The following is a 14595-nucleotide window of genomic DNA, read 5'->3' on the forward strand; positions in this document are numbered from 1 at the left end:
GGAATAAATAATTCCCAAATGTCTGCCTGCAGAGGGGTGAAAGCTCAGCCTCTGTGCACCGGTGCCTAAGCGCATCCTGGAGACAGAGTTTTGGGTGAAGTAGAAAAGAACAGCTTTACTGCTTTGCCAGGCAAAAGGGGACATCGCAGGCTCAGGCCTCAAAAACCATGTGTCCCAAACTGGGAGGATTTGGTGAGGAGTTTTTATAGCAATGATTCAGGGGCAGAGCTGCTGCTAAGGATCAGGGTGTGTGCAGGGCCTGCACTCCTTTAATCTGGCCTCAGGTGGTCTCCTCCCTTGTCTCTGCATCCCCTCCCTTCCCTGATTAGCAACTGTTCAAACCTGCCCTTTGGAAGGTCATGGAGGCTGGAGTCTATTCCCTACAAACAAGAATCAGGGGACACTGAAAGGCTTCCGTGTCCAGGAGCCCCATTGGGTCCTGCTCTGTTTCAATAAGGGCCTAAAAAACGTTATATTAATGATCCATTGAGCACATTTATAGAAATCTTAAGAAAGAAAATGCCAAAGGTTCTATGTTCTTGTGGAGACTACATCCTACTCTAAGGCAAAAAGCAATGCTTGAAAAAGCCCTGAGAATACTTCCTTACCCCAACAGCTTGTCATGGAAAACTCTGTTGGCCCCTAGAACCACAATGGCCAGTCCCCAGTGAACCTCCATTGGCTGATGGCCCTGGCTGAGCCAACCTCTGCTTCTGCTGCACTGTTCCTTTTCCTAGAATATACTTCCTCCTCTCCTCTGCCAGGTGTGACTGTCTTCATCAATAGGATTTTAAATCCTTTTCTTTCAGCGAGCCTTTCCAAATTCAGACGCTTTCCTTTAAATCCCCTCGGCCACAGTACATTAATTTCAATTCACCAAGCCCATCGTGAAGGTCTGCCCTGTGTAAATCACTGTGCTGGTGTTGTTTGGGGCACAAGCTGTTAAGAAACTGTCCCTGCCCTCAAGGAACTTACAATCATAATGCAGTTGCAAATATTTTGTATGACAAATATAACAGAGTTATTTTATCGTGTTAGATTAGTGTATAGGCCGAGTTAAAAGGTGGGCAAATATATTTCACAACTGGCCATTTAGATTTTTACAAACTCCCCTGACACGCTACGGATAGCTCCTGAGATAAATGCCGTCCTGACCCCTGAACACAAATAATGGTTTGCTGTAGTGTTGATTTTCATTCGTGAATTATTTCTCTCTTCTTCCTCCATCACCATAATCTTCTTTGTCTTCTCTTCCCAAGATGAATTCATTGAGCACTTCTTTGTGTTACTCACTGGACTGTTGAGGGACAGTGGCAGCCAAAACTGAGGGGTTTGGTTTGTGTTCTATAAACAGTAGGTGTTTAATAAATGATAGATCCACTGCCTTTATTTCCTTTTAACTTGTCCGCAGATATTCTCCAAAAAGAAGGAAAGGGAGAGAGTGGGTTTGACACAAAGAAATCTCATGAATCTATTGGTGCCTTCAGGGGGTTCGATAGTAGGTAAGTGAGAAAGAAGGCTAAAAAAAGAGTAAAAGCAGGTGTAGGGGAGGGGCCACGAGGAGAGGATGAATCTGACCTTCCATACCATCTCAGTTAATCCTTTCGCCTCTTCCCTGCCAAGGAAGTATTATGAATTGTTCCCACCTTAGCAATGGGGAAACAGGCTCAGGAAGGTCAAGCATCTAGATCATCTGGTTCAAATCCAGGCTTGTGACTTTAAAGGCAGTGGCAGGCCGACACTCTTTCCCCCACAAGACGCTGTCTCCTCTCCAGTGGGCAGGCAGAGGGGAGAGAAAACACTGAGAGAAGAGGGTCCCAGGTGTAGCCGGCAGATGCTGACATTGGGACCTGCTGGATCCACAGGTGTCACTTGAGAGCCAGGCTCTGCGCATCCCCCATATTTCTGCTTGTGCCCCTGCTGACTGCTCACATGTGCCAGGACCCAGGGCCACCATGCCCACTGAGCCCTCCCCAGGCCTGTGCTAGTCCCTCACCCTGTCCCTTCTCTCACTCCGCCCTTCCAGTCTTGGCTTCCATGCTCCTCCAGCTGCCAAGGGAGCTGGCATTACCAAGCCTGGTGAGCTTTCCCACAGAAGGAGAAGTCAAGACTTCGGCAGTCTCTGGGCAGCACGCTGTTTATTATTTCATCATGACACTATTAGTAGAAATCCTAGCTAGCCCGTGCTGACCACGCAGTATGGGCTTTGTAACCCTCACAGCACCCTTGTGCATTAGGAAGATACCATTATTCTCATCTTATAAATGAAGATGCTGATGCTTAGTAAGATCAATTAAACTGCATAATAAAAAGGAGCTCAACTTCATTAGCGCTCAAGAAAATGCAAATTGAAACTCCAATAACTTTGACAAGAATCAAATTAGCAAAGTTAGTAAGTTGGACAATATCTAATGTTGGTGAGAATCTGGAGCAACAGAAACTCTTACACTCTGTTATGGGGGGCGTACGTTTCCACTTTGGAGGAGAATTTGCCAGTGTCTAAGGGGAGAATGCGCCCACCTTCGGACCCGTCAGTTCCACCCCCCTTCACTCAAGGCATATATGTTAGGGAAGCACTCAGTGAGCACAAGGAAATAGGTACAAAAACGCTTATGGCAGTGTTGTTTATGATAATGGAAACAACCTAAATGTCTATCAACAGGAACATGGGTAAATAGATTATGGTGTGGTCATACAAGGAAACACTGTATAGCGATAAAATGGATAACTAGAGCTAGACCTAGCAACACAAATAACTCCCAAACATGTTGACTGCAAAAAAGCAGAAACCAAAGAATACATACCAACAAACAAAGAAAAAACCAACACATACTATATAATGCTTTTATGAGATTTAACCACTACGAAACAATGCTTAGAGATATGTACACATATAGCAAATATATAAAAGATGCATTGTACATGGGAATAAAACACCAGATTCCAGACACTGGTTACCTTGGGGGAGGAAAGGAAAATGAATAAAGAAGCACACAGGGCTCTTCAGCTGTACTGGTAAAGTTTTCTTTCTTAAACAGGATAATAGGTATATAAGTGTGATTATGTTAACTTTTTTGCTTTTGGTATGTTTTGATAAATTCATAATGTATTTTAATTTTAAGAATTGTTTTTTAATTTTAAGAATTGTTTAAGGCCTCACAAATAGGAAATAGAAGTTTAGATCCCACACTTTTTTGTTTCCCAGTACATCATACTGCCCATCAGAGTAAGGAGTGAATATTTACCAAAAAAAAAAAAAAAAGCTACTAATTCCATCTAGTCTTTGCACAGACCTTGAGAATGCAATTGTTTAGTGACAAAGGGACCCTTACTTTGTATACCAGAGGCAATCCTGAAAAACAAGCTATTAAATATTAATAGCTTGAATCATGTTTTTCCATTGCCTTAGGTCACTTATTTAGAACTATGTTTCTACAAACATTTTCATGACAAAGCCTAAGGAAAGCAACGTAGGGATCCCCACATTCATTTCAAATGATTTTGTTAATGTAGAATCCTGAGGCTATTTCATTCTCCCAAAGAGATCCACCAAATACTAGACAACGAATCCGTTTCTTCATTTAAAGCCCCTTTACACTAAAATACTCCAAAAAATTTATCCTTATTTTGTTGAAAGTTCTCACTTAGTTCATCAGTATCAATTCAGGAACTTAGCAGGAACTCCTTCATGTCCTCTGATAATTATCCATTGAATGCCCATCAGTTGGTGCTCTGGTAGATGCTGGGGAAATAACAGTGGACCAGACAGCCCTGCCCTGAACGAGCTTTCAGTTTCCTGGAGGAGGTCAACAAGTAAAGCAGGTAGATATAGTACAGTGGGGTGTGGTGCTGTGACGGGGTATATGGTGGCCTTGATATGGAGGAACAGAAAGTGGGACTTAACCCTATGGTGTTGGGTCTGGGGAAGCCTCTGAGTGAGGGTGATATTTAAGCTGAATTCTAAATATTGAGTGAAAATTGGCTTCTAGTTAAAAAAGCAATTTCATTCTTCTTTTCAGAGGATTCAGTCATCTTATTGTTGAATTTTTTCATCAACCAAAGTGGAGGAGAAAAGTCATATTTTAAGGTATCTCTTACCTGAGAAAAGAGACCTGTGATTCTTCCATAGATGTATTTCATCATCCTTTTTACTGTGTGTTCAAAACGAATCACAACTGAGTAAACTAGATTCCTACCATCCTTTGTCAAAAGTGTGACTACACCCCAGATCTAAGTGAGTAAGTTGGGGCAGATGTGTCTGCAGTGAGAACATAATTGCCCTGATTTTACTGCATGTTTTTAAAATCCCTCTTGGCCTAGTTACCCAGGAGAAGGAATATAAACTCAGCTTCTCTGCACACACAGAAGGATCAGAGCACAGACCAGGAAGCATAGGGGCCGGAAGGTATCACTGCAGCATCTTTCAGCCACGTTGACTCCATTGAATTCCCTCAAATCCTGCATTCATCAGTGTAATTGGATTATTTGCTTTGGAGTTATTCTAAGGTTGAGTATCCAGTTTGATTACACGGGGTTTGCTGAGCGACCGGATTTCCAGGAGTTGCGGAAGCAGATGTCTCTCGGGAAATTCTGAATCAAAACCAACCTCCCAGACTCCCCAGTCCCACTAGTTAAAAGAAGACACACATAACTCAGATAACAGGATATAAAATGAAGATCTAAATGTTTATTAATTACAATAAAGATCTAAATGTTTACAAATTACAACAGAATGTAAAAATCACAGAGTTCGCTATTTTTAAACAAATGTAGCCATTAAAAAACTTTAAACAAGAAAGTGATTTTTAAAAATTCAAAGTAAGAAATCTGGTGTAAGCAAAGATGACATTTTAAAGTATCATCAGTGAATTTTCACACAGACTTTCCATCACAGTAATATTCACTTATATCTTCAATCTTACACAGCAACAAAGTCACAGTAAGAAAGACGGCAATTGCTTCTGAAGGGAAATCAAAGAAGCCTAGAGCGATTATTTTTTCAAAAGGATCTTGGGGAGTTGAAATAAGGCCCGCTTCTCCACGGGCTGACAACGTTTAACTGGGATGGGAACAGCAGCATCCTTTTCTCTGATTTTACCTTTGAACAGAATGAAAGGAACCCAGTGTAACATTCTCCCTCACAAAGAGATGCAGAACCCAAGCCTGACCCCCAAGAAATCCTATAATCAAAGTAAACATGAATCCCGCTCCTACAAACGCTGGTAATAGCATGTTACAGCGTTCAATAAAATGTCTTCCTCTTGCTAATCTTCCTCTGGATTTTTAACACAACCTTCCTGGATTGGAAAAATAGTTCCAATAGTCAGGAAATGACAACCAAGCTGCAACTGCTGGCTGTCCGGCATTACTAAAAACTTAACAGCATTCACTAATGAAAGAGAACACAGCTGGGAATACACAGGGCCCCATTATACAAGGCTCAGGGTTTACGTAAGGAAGCATAGGTTATCATAATGTAAAAACCTGCAATGCCTAACTGGGTTTGTATAAAACGAGTCCTTTGACAGACAGCGTCCCTAATTAACACAAACATCTCTCCCTGTCCATCTTGTCAACCTCCTCTGTAATCTTTTGCTGATTGCTACCTGCTGAAACATCTGAAAATGTATCACACGTTAAAAAGAAAAAACAAAGCCATAGAGGCTAGTGAAATTGCAAAACTGGCAAAACATGTAGATTTCATGGAGTCAGTGGAAACGATGTTAGAGAAATGTTTAAATCACAGGAAAGCCATGGTGAAATAGGTACCTGGCAGAGCAGGACCAGAAAACAACTGGGGGAAAAAAAAAAAAAACCCAGAAAAAGAAAAAGAAAATTGACAAGGATGATGATAATACGTGCTTCAAAAAGAAAGACTTGAATGTCAAAAGAGAAAACAGAGGAAGCACTCAAATGTTTTTTAAATGACCCACATCTATATTATTCTAAAACTGTGTGAAATAAGCTATCAAATCATTTTCGTGAAAAATTATACCCAAAGCAACATGATTCATTTTTCATTCCATTCTAAGTTCTAGAATATGGTTGCCTTTACAATACATAGATGCATTTCTTCCAGATAAAGTCCTAATCGGTTTATAAATTTTGACTATAAACTTGCACTCTCAGTTTTAAGTAGTGCCAGTCTTCCTCAATAACAGCCTCTCTCTGTGTTACCAGCCTCTCACTCATATTTGATTCTCTAGGCCTCTGTGCAATGTTTCCTAACGTCTCAGAGAATAAACCTCCAGCTAGCCCAAGGCCTTCTTCAACCTGGAGGCCTCATCCAAGTGTTCTGCGTCAAGAGGTCTTTTATTAGCCTGCCCTTTGGCTGAACTGTCCTTGAGTCTTAGGTCACTTTGAAGTCTTTGACCTTGACCGTGGACTCTTTAAACACTAAGGAAGAAAGAGATAATGCTAATTTCATATGCTGTCAGGGAGGGAAACTTTCTCTGCCCACTATCCCTTACTGACAGCACCTGATTCAGGAGTGGGCCTGTTTCCTGGTCCCATGTGTGGCGTCTTCTTTTGTCCCTCTGGATTTCAGTGTGATGACTTCTCCCTTATAGGGTTCACGCTCCACGGGGGTAGGCGTGCAAGTCTGAAACAGAACATTTCATTTTTCTCTTGTGGCTTGTTGACTTCTTGAATTCAAAGCTAAGTTCTGCTCCCTAAGTGAACTGTGAGACCAAAAATGAACCTTGTGAATTTATCACGTGCCTCCCACGCCCTGCCCTTTCACAGAAATTCCCGGCGACCTCGAGTACCCGCATTGCCCCACTCTTTCACTGGGGTTGATCTGCATCAGACAAAGGCCGAGGGAACACTTCCTAACAGTCATTCCTTCCACCGCAACTTTCACTGGGGCCTCTGCCATATCCTCACACATTCTGTTCTAGAACCACCTCCAGGCTTTTCCAACATTCTACCTCTTCTTGTAGTTTCAATTCTAGATGTCTATATTCCCAGAGTGTTTTGTTGTACGTCTCCTAAGACTTTCAGCTTTTTGCTTCAGATTCTAGCAGTCTGTGTGTGTGTTTCCTCATTTTCCTGATAGTCCCCGCTTGTAACAAGCCTTCCACAGAATCTCCCATCTGGGACTATACCCCTTTGGTGGCCAACTGTCTAGCAGAACCCTGGATTCAGCTAGAGTTAATTCAGTGCTTGAGCAGACTTTCGAAATCAGGACTTTCTAAACAAAGGGATTCATAAGAACTAAATCCTACTGTTTGTCAATGTGGACACAAATTCACTGGCAAGTCAAGTAATTGTAAACCACAGTGATTAAGGGCATGGGCTCTGGAACCAGCTTGCCTGGGCATGTTACTTAAAACTGTGCTTCAGCTGTAAACTGGGGATCGTAATAGCTCCTAATTTGTAGGGGGGTTGTGAGGATTAAATATATGTAAAGCATTTAGAATAACGCCTAGCATATAAAAGCTCTTAAAAAATAAATATGTGTGTGTGTACGTTTGTGTACATGTCTTATTTTGACCACCAAAACTAATGTATTGTAGTGATCAACCGTGTGGGCTTTGGAGAAAGGTAGGTCTGAGTCTGAATTCTAGCTTTGCCATTTACTGGCTGTAGGAAACTGGCAAGTTAATAACCTCCTCTGAGCCTACTCACTCATGTATGAAATGCAAGGAATAAAACCTACCTCACAGGCACATGAGATTTCCCAGATACAAAGCATTTCCTTCCTTCATCCAGTAGATATTTACTGAGCACACACAAGCCCCAGATATTTTGCAGAGGATAAAGCAGAGAACAAGACAGAGACCGTGTCCCTACAGTGGAATTTGAAGCACACTGATCACTTAGTGACTAGGAAGACCCCTGCCCTCTGTGCACAAGTCCAAGCCTCTGTCCACTTTCTGTGTCTGGTTGGATGCTTTGCTGGACTTGCATCTTGGCCCGCTATCGACTCAGTCCTTTCCTTGACCCTGGATCCTGCCATCACCTTGAACACCGACATGGGGTGGCTGCCACCCAGTCCCTGGACATTGTAGTTACCTGGAGCCAATCCACACCTGAAACTTTAAATTAATTTAATACCCCACTCTCTGACCACATGCCCCATTTCAGGTCTTTAGTCTCCATGTTTTTTCTTCTCCTGGTTTACTTTTCAAGCCCAACTATATATATGTACTTAAACCTACGGTGACCATATAATTCATCATCCAAACTGGACACTTCTGAGCGTGTAAAGGGAAGGATGTTGGTGGGAAGGAGATCCCTAGTTGAGCTCCTCTCCTCTTTGTGTCACTTATCCTGGCCAGAGCTCAGTTTCCCTCATCCTCTCTTGTTCTGCTTTACCACTGATCTGCTCCCCAGGTTGCACTTCAGGAAATATTCAGGAATATTATATCCTGAATAAATATCTGCACTTTGCACTTTGTCTAAGAATCCCCTTGCGGCCGCTCAGTCACTGTACTAGCAGTGCCACGAGGCCCCTCTTAGCCTGGCTGGTCACTCTGGTCACACTGCCCATCAAATGTCTCTGACCTGACTGGCCAGGTCTCACGTGCACACAGCCTTCCTCTTCATCTGCTGCTGAGGCTCGAGACAGGCAGGGACCGATTTCCCGCCAGGATGGCTATGGGCTGTCAACCACTCCTGCCCACACCGCAACCTCAGACAGACTGGCCCTCTCTGGGGAGGCTTCTGCTGCCCCACACTTCACAGTCTTCCCCTTTATAGACAAGTTGACAGGAATCAAAGACAATTTAAGTTCTGGTCTCAAGCCTTGCAGTACTTTCAACCTTTTAATATTTTCTTAGCCTTAGATGTGGTTACGTAAGTTCTTTAACGCTAGACCCAGGTCTTGTCCATCTTTGTACTGTCTATTGCCCCTGGCACTGTACTCTATATACATTTTAGAACCTCAATAGATGTTCACTGTGACGAAATGGAAAGGTGATGGCACTTGTTCCGCAGAATGTTAAGCCTTCCCTGCATTATTCCAGAGTTCGGCTGCACATGTTTTCTAAGCAGACTTACGCTGCAGCTCTCAGGAAAAGTAGTCACGTGGCTTCTCTCTAGTGGCAAATGGAAAATCTGCATCTCAAGTGTGACGTGCCCAGCCCTGACATGGGCATCAGCATCTGGTACAACCAGTGCATAATGCTCAGAGGTTACCCTAGTGGTTGGGTCCAAAGTGGGCTTCTCTCCCAGGTATCCAGGATGAGTACAGTGATGACAGGGACACCATCCTGAGTCTCCCAACTAAATGCATACCTATTTCTTTTTTTTTTTTTTTTTTACTTATTTATTTATTTTTGGCTACGTTGGGTCTTCGTTGCTGCGTGCGGGCTTCTCTAGCTGCGGCGAGTGGGGGCTGTTCTTCGTTTTGGTGCGCTGGCTTCTCATTGCGGTGGCTTCTCTTATGGAGGAGCACGGGCTCTAGGTGCGCAGGCTTCAGTAGTTGTGGCACGTGGGCTTCAGTAGTTGTGGCTCGTGGGCTCTAGAGTGCAGGCTCAGCAGTTGTGGCGCATGGGCTTAGTTGCTCCGCAGCATGTGGGATCTTCCCGGACCAGGGCTCGAAGCCATGTCCCCTGCATTGGCAGGTGGATTCCTAACCACTGCGCCACCAGGGAAGTCCCTGCATACCTATTTCTTAGAGGACATTAATGCAGCATAAAGCTCACAGAAAGACCAGGATGAAGTATCAGAGGGTTCTGGGTTGAACAAAGTAAGCAGGTCTCTTCTCTTCTTCGTGTTCTAGTTTTCGTCTGATCTCACTGGTCAGCTTTCTCAGGCTCCTTTGCTGGCTCCTCCCCTCAGCCTCTGAAGGTTGGCAGCCCCAGAGCTCTTTCTCAAGTCCCCTCTCTTCTCTGTCTACAGTCTCTCTGGTGGCCTCAGACTTGTGTTTTTAAATAAATGTAGATGCCAGGATTCTTAAATTTTATGTCCAGCCCCAATGCCTCTCAATTTCTGGACTCCTTTATCCAAGTGGCTAACTGACCTCTTCACAGGGAGGTGTAATTAGCATCTCAAACAGAACTAGAACTTAAGCACCACAAACTATAGTTGAAAGAGAAGTAGGATTAAAACTCTTTGAGCCCAGGGACTGCTGTCTTAGTTACACCTGTACCCCCGGCACCTGGAATATGGAATTGTATCTGGTGCTTAACAAACATTTGTTAAATGAAAGATTTCTTGACTGTAGGACTTTTTAGAACTTTTTAGATGATATTGGGCAACAGAATCACCTGAGGGTAGCATTATCTAAGATCACTTGAAAGCTTTTTTAAGGAGCACCTAAAAGAGACTAGGATCCTGAGCGCACACCTTCGGAAGACTGATCTGGGTGGTGACATTTTTTTCCCCCAGTACAGGCTGGCCAAAATTAGATGATCACACCCCACCAGCAGTTCTTCCCATCTTGATGGGTTTACAATCAAATAGAAAGGTTTGAGGGTAAAACACTGTGAGGGGCTATCCTAAGTAATACGGGAAACGTGGATGGTACCTCACCCAGCAGCGTGCTGGTGGTCTACTTAGGTAGATGGGAGTTCAATTTGAGTTCATAGTATTTAATGATGATTGTCACTGTGGTGAGTTCATAGACAAAAATGGGAATTATATCACAATGTGAAGTGCTATGACTAAATATTAATTGCAATCACTATACCCGCATGATTGCAGAAATGTTTTTGGTTAGCTGATCAGGGAAAAGAGGAAGCTTAAAATTGATAGAAAATTTACCTGTATTGTCTGCAGAGAGTAAAATGCTAGGATGCTAGATTTTTCTGAGATTTTTAAGCCCATAGACAAGAATCCTGAACCTCAAGAAGTTACTAATACAATGTTGATCATGGAGGCTAAGATACTAAAATAGCGATAAAGACAACAGAACTTCCAAATACCAAACAGCAGACACTGACGTAACACCAAACAGTCCAAATGAGCAGCGACTCCCTGAGAATGAAATCCATGCCTGGCTGGTGAATTTACAGGTAGGCATTCAGTACCTGGTGAACTTCAAGGTTCTTAGAGGTCCTCACAGGACTGAGCTCTCCAGGGGACTATGAATCACTAGATTCAACAGAGGTGATCTATAACAATGAAAATTTGCATTTTGATGTTTTACAATCCACCAAATGTTTCCATTTAATCCTCAAAATACCCTGCGAGCTATTTCTCAAGAACAATGTGAGCACATAATTTGGTCATCAATAAGTATTTACTGGATGAACACTGAATGGTTAGATAAAACATGGAAAGAGAGTACTTACAAAGTCCCTGTATACAGTGATGTACTGGTAAGTGTTGACAACCCACCTTCCCCTTTTCTCATCACTCCTAAAGCCCTGATTTATAGCACTTGCCTATTTCTGTTGTGTAAATGCTCTCACCATGGCTGATTTCAAGCTACCTACATCACTGAATGAGGAGTCGGGAAGGGATACATACAAGGGTCTCTCACAGCCAAAATGAGCTGGCTCCAACATATGCACGGCCTTTTGCAATTACTAGCAAGCAATCCGAGGAAATCAGAATTACGTGGCAGCTGGTGATATGAAAGTATTTTCTCTGGGCCACCACATTGAGAAAGACATTGATAAACTGTTATTTCGGAAATGGAAAACACCCATTTCAAGGACTAGATCAGCCATCCATTTAATTTTATCTTATCTAAAAGGCAAATTACGCTTATGGCTGCAAAGGCACAAGCCAGTTTAAAAGCTTTGGTGCAGTATTCTGAAACCATGCCTTACTCCATGAAGCTATTCCTGCTTCTCTAGAAGATGCAATGTGACCCTAATTTTCCAAAATAGATTGGGTTGCTTATTACTGAAAAAAGAGAAAAAGGGATTACTTGAAGAATGTCTATGCTTCCAAATTTTGGTAAAAATTATAATACTCTAAACACACAAAAATTCTAGGAATAATAAACCATTTGAGTTTAAAAAGGTTTTGTTTTTGTTGTTTTTGGTAAAGAAGGAACAGTAGGTAAGTTGATTTTCTTCTTTCAAAATGTACCTGAACACCCAAGCTGCTGTTACAGTGGCCCTCCGTGTGCACAGTTGGGTGAATACACGGATAGAGAGGGCCAACGGTATAAGGGACTTGAGCAGCTGTGGATTTTGGTATCTGCAGATACTGAGCACCTAACCCTATGGATACCAAGGGACCATGTACTGTTTTTCCTTCCTCTTATATTTTTCTTTCCTAAATCCCCCAACACGCTTCCTTAAGTGACTTTTTATATTGAATTGAAATATGTATTTTATTATGTAACACATATCAAATAAATTTTGATGTTTCATCTTCTGATTTAAATTTTTCCCCTTAATGATCCCCTGTTTAAATATTAAAATAAAGTAACAATTCCCTGAAGCTGTCAAATTGCATTAAAATGTCATTTCTCTCCTTCGAAATTCCTCACAATATCCGTTAACAGTGATAGCTGCACAGCATGATGCCAAGTTTCACTAAGTAATAAAATCGTGGATAAGAATCAAGTTCACAGACAACCCCACTGTTTGGGACGAGGCAAGAGGCAATCTTCTGTGTAAATTTATTTCCAGTCCTTTCTATGACCTCTGAAACTACAGTCTTTGCTCCTTCCATTTGCAATTTGTTTATTTATCAAACGCCTACTACATAGGAAGTACTGGGAATAAAAAATAAGTTCCTCGAAGAACTAACGTTCTAGCCAGGAGACCAGCTGAGTTCTGGGACTGACAAACACTGGCGTGTCTCTACAATCTGTGCTTTGGAGTCCAGAGTGGTAAGTGATTATTTTCTTGGGAAGGATAACAGGATAGCAGGAGAAATGGTATGGGCCTTTCCTGCTTGCCTTCAAACTCTTATCCTCACTTACAAAGAAATCTGAATGTTTCAAATGAAAACCAAAGTAAGAGCTCTAATTACCTCATGCGAATTTAAAATCTAGGATTCCTAACAACTCTTTTTCTTAACTTTAACGTAATATTTTTCTTCTATAAAATTATCTTTGCCTGATGGAGAGAAAAAAGGTCTGAAACATCTCCACACAGTCCCCAAACCTCATTTTATTCATTTTTTTTGATACTTTTTCCACATCAACACTTTTTAAAATAATGCATTCCCCATGATTTGAGTTTCACAATCATTTTCTTCTGTTTTCTTGCTCTACAGAGGTCTCATGTACAGCGGGAATCAGAAAGGCCTTATCACACACCCTGGCTCTTACGTTTACTTACTGCTCAGCCCAGGGAAAGTTACTTAATCTTGCTGAGAGTCAGTTTTCTATTCTGTAAAATGGGGATGATAATATCTCCCACATGGCTTGTTGTGCAGGTTAGGTAAAATAATAAATATAAATTACACCAAATACACTGCCTGGCAGATAGTAAGTGCTCAGAACAATATATTGTAATACAACTATTACTTACTGCTATTGTAAAAACAATAATGCACTAGAATACCTAAAAAGTTGGTATCAGAAGAAAATATTGAGAAACTAAAATAACTCACAAAATTGAGAGTGAACTAAAAAATGATGTTAGCATTAATTTTGCCAATAAAATACCCAACAACGATTTGAAAAGGAGAACTGATGAAGCCAATCATTCAGTGATCTCGGCATGTTTTCCCTACAAGAGGAAGACTTAGGCAAAGTCAGTCCTTTAAATACAGTCTGTCAGGGGTTCCCAGTTAGTCTAGTGTCCCTGCTGGTGGGCAACTGGTACTGACAGCCAGGAGCAGGCTCGTCCTGGATCCACTTCAAGCGTCACAGGATCCATCACCAAGTGCTGTCAGTACTATCTCTTCTAAGTCAACACTTATCTGTTTATCTGTTCATCCCTTGGATTCTACAAGTGTCATGAATGAACTAGCTGCCATCAAGGCCTCTCACTTAGATTTTTTCCCCAAACCTAGAATAATTTATCTCCCATTAACTCATTTAACTCAATCTTTATGGTTTACGTTATATGGTTTATTGCTTAAGTATACAGCTTTTGTAGTCAGATAACCGGAGTTTATGTTTTGGTCCTGCCATATACTAGCTGTGTGACATGACCAAGTTTCTTAATTTCCTGAAGCTTCAGTTTCCTAATATTTAAAGTGGGGGGGCTTCCCTGGTGGCGCAGTGGTTAAGAATCCACCTGCCAATGTAGGGAACACGGGTTCGAGCCCTGGTCTGGGAAGATCCCACATGCGCAGCAACGAAGACCCAATGCAGCCAAAAGTAAATAAATAAATAAAGTGGGGAAAATAATACTCCCTCGCTCACAGGGTTGTTACAGTGACAGAGCCCCTAGCATTGTGCCTTGCCTTCAGTAAAAGCTCAGTAAATGTTAGCATTGCTGTTATTTACCATGTGATGTTTAGAAATACATGGAAACCTTATAGTCTCTACCTACCTGTCACCTGTCAGTGTCAATATTTACAAATTAACTCCCAGCAAAATAAATTGCAACCTTAAATATTTTGACTGAAATACAGTATATAAAGAAATGTCATGAAGAACCTAGGGGTAAGACAGGAATAAAGACACAGACCTACTGGAGAACGGACTTGAGGATATGGGGAGGGGGAAGGGTGAGCTGTGACAAAGCGAGAGAGAGGCATGGACATATATACACTACCAAATGTAAGGTA

General features: G+C 42.0%; 1 protein-coding gene across 1 annotated transcript in view; it reads right to left on the reverse strand.

The window, feature by feature from the left end:
* Positions 1 to 6439: 6439 nt before the first annotated feature.
* The window catches only part of DPYS (dihydropyrimidinase), an 86955-nt gene continuing 78799 nt past the window's right edge, over positions 6440 to 14595 (reverse strand). The window contains exon 9 of the mRNA XM_030863075.2: positions 6440 to 6601. Within this exon, the coding sequence (XP_030718935.1) occupies positions 6485 to 6601 (117 nt within the window). The 3' untranslated portion in view covers positions 6440 to 6484. The remainder of the gene's footprint in view (positions 6602 to 14595) is intronic.

This window comes from Globicephala melas, chromosome 17, assembly GCF_963455315.2.
Source record: "Globicephala melas chromosome 17, mGloMel1.2, whole genome shotgun sequence".
Classification (NCBI taxonomy): Eukaryota; Metazoa; Chordata; class Mammalia; order Artiodactyla; family Delphinidae; genus Globicephala; species Globicephala melas.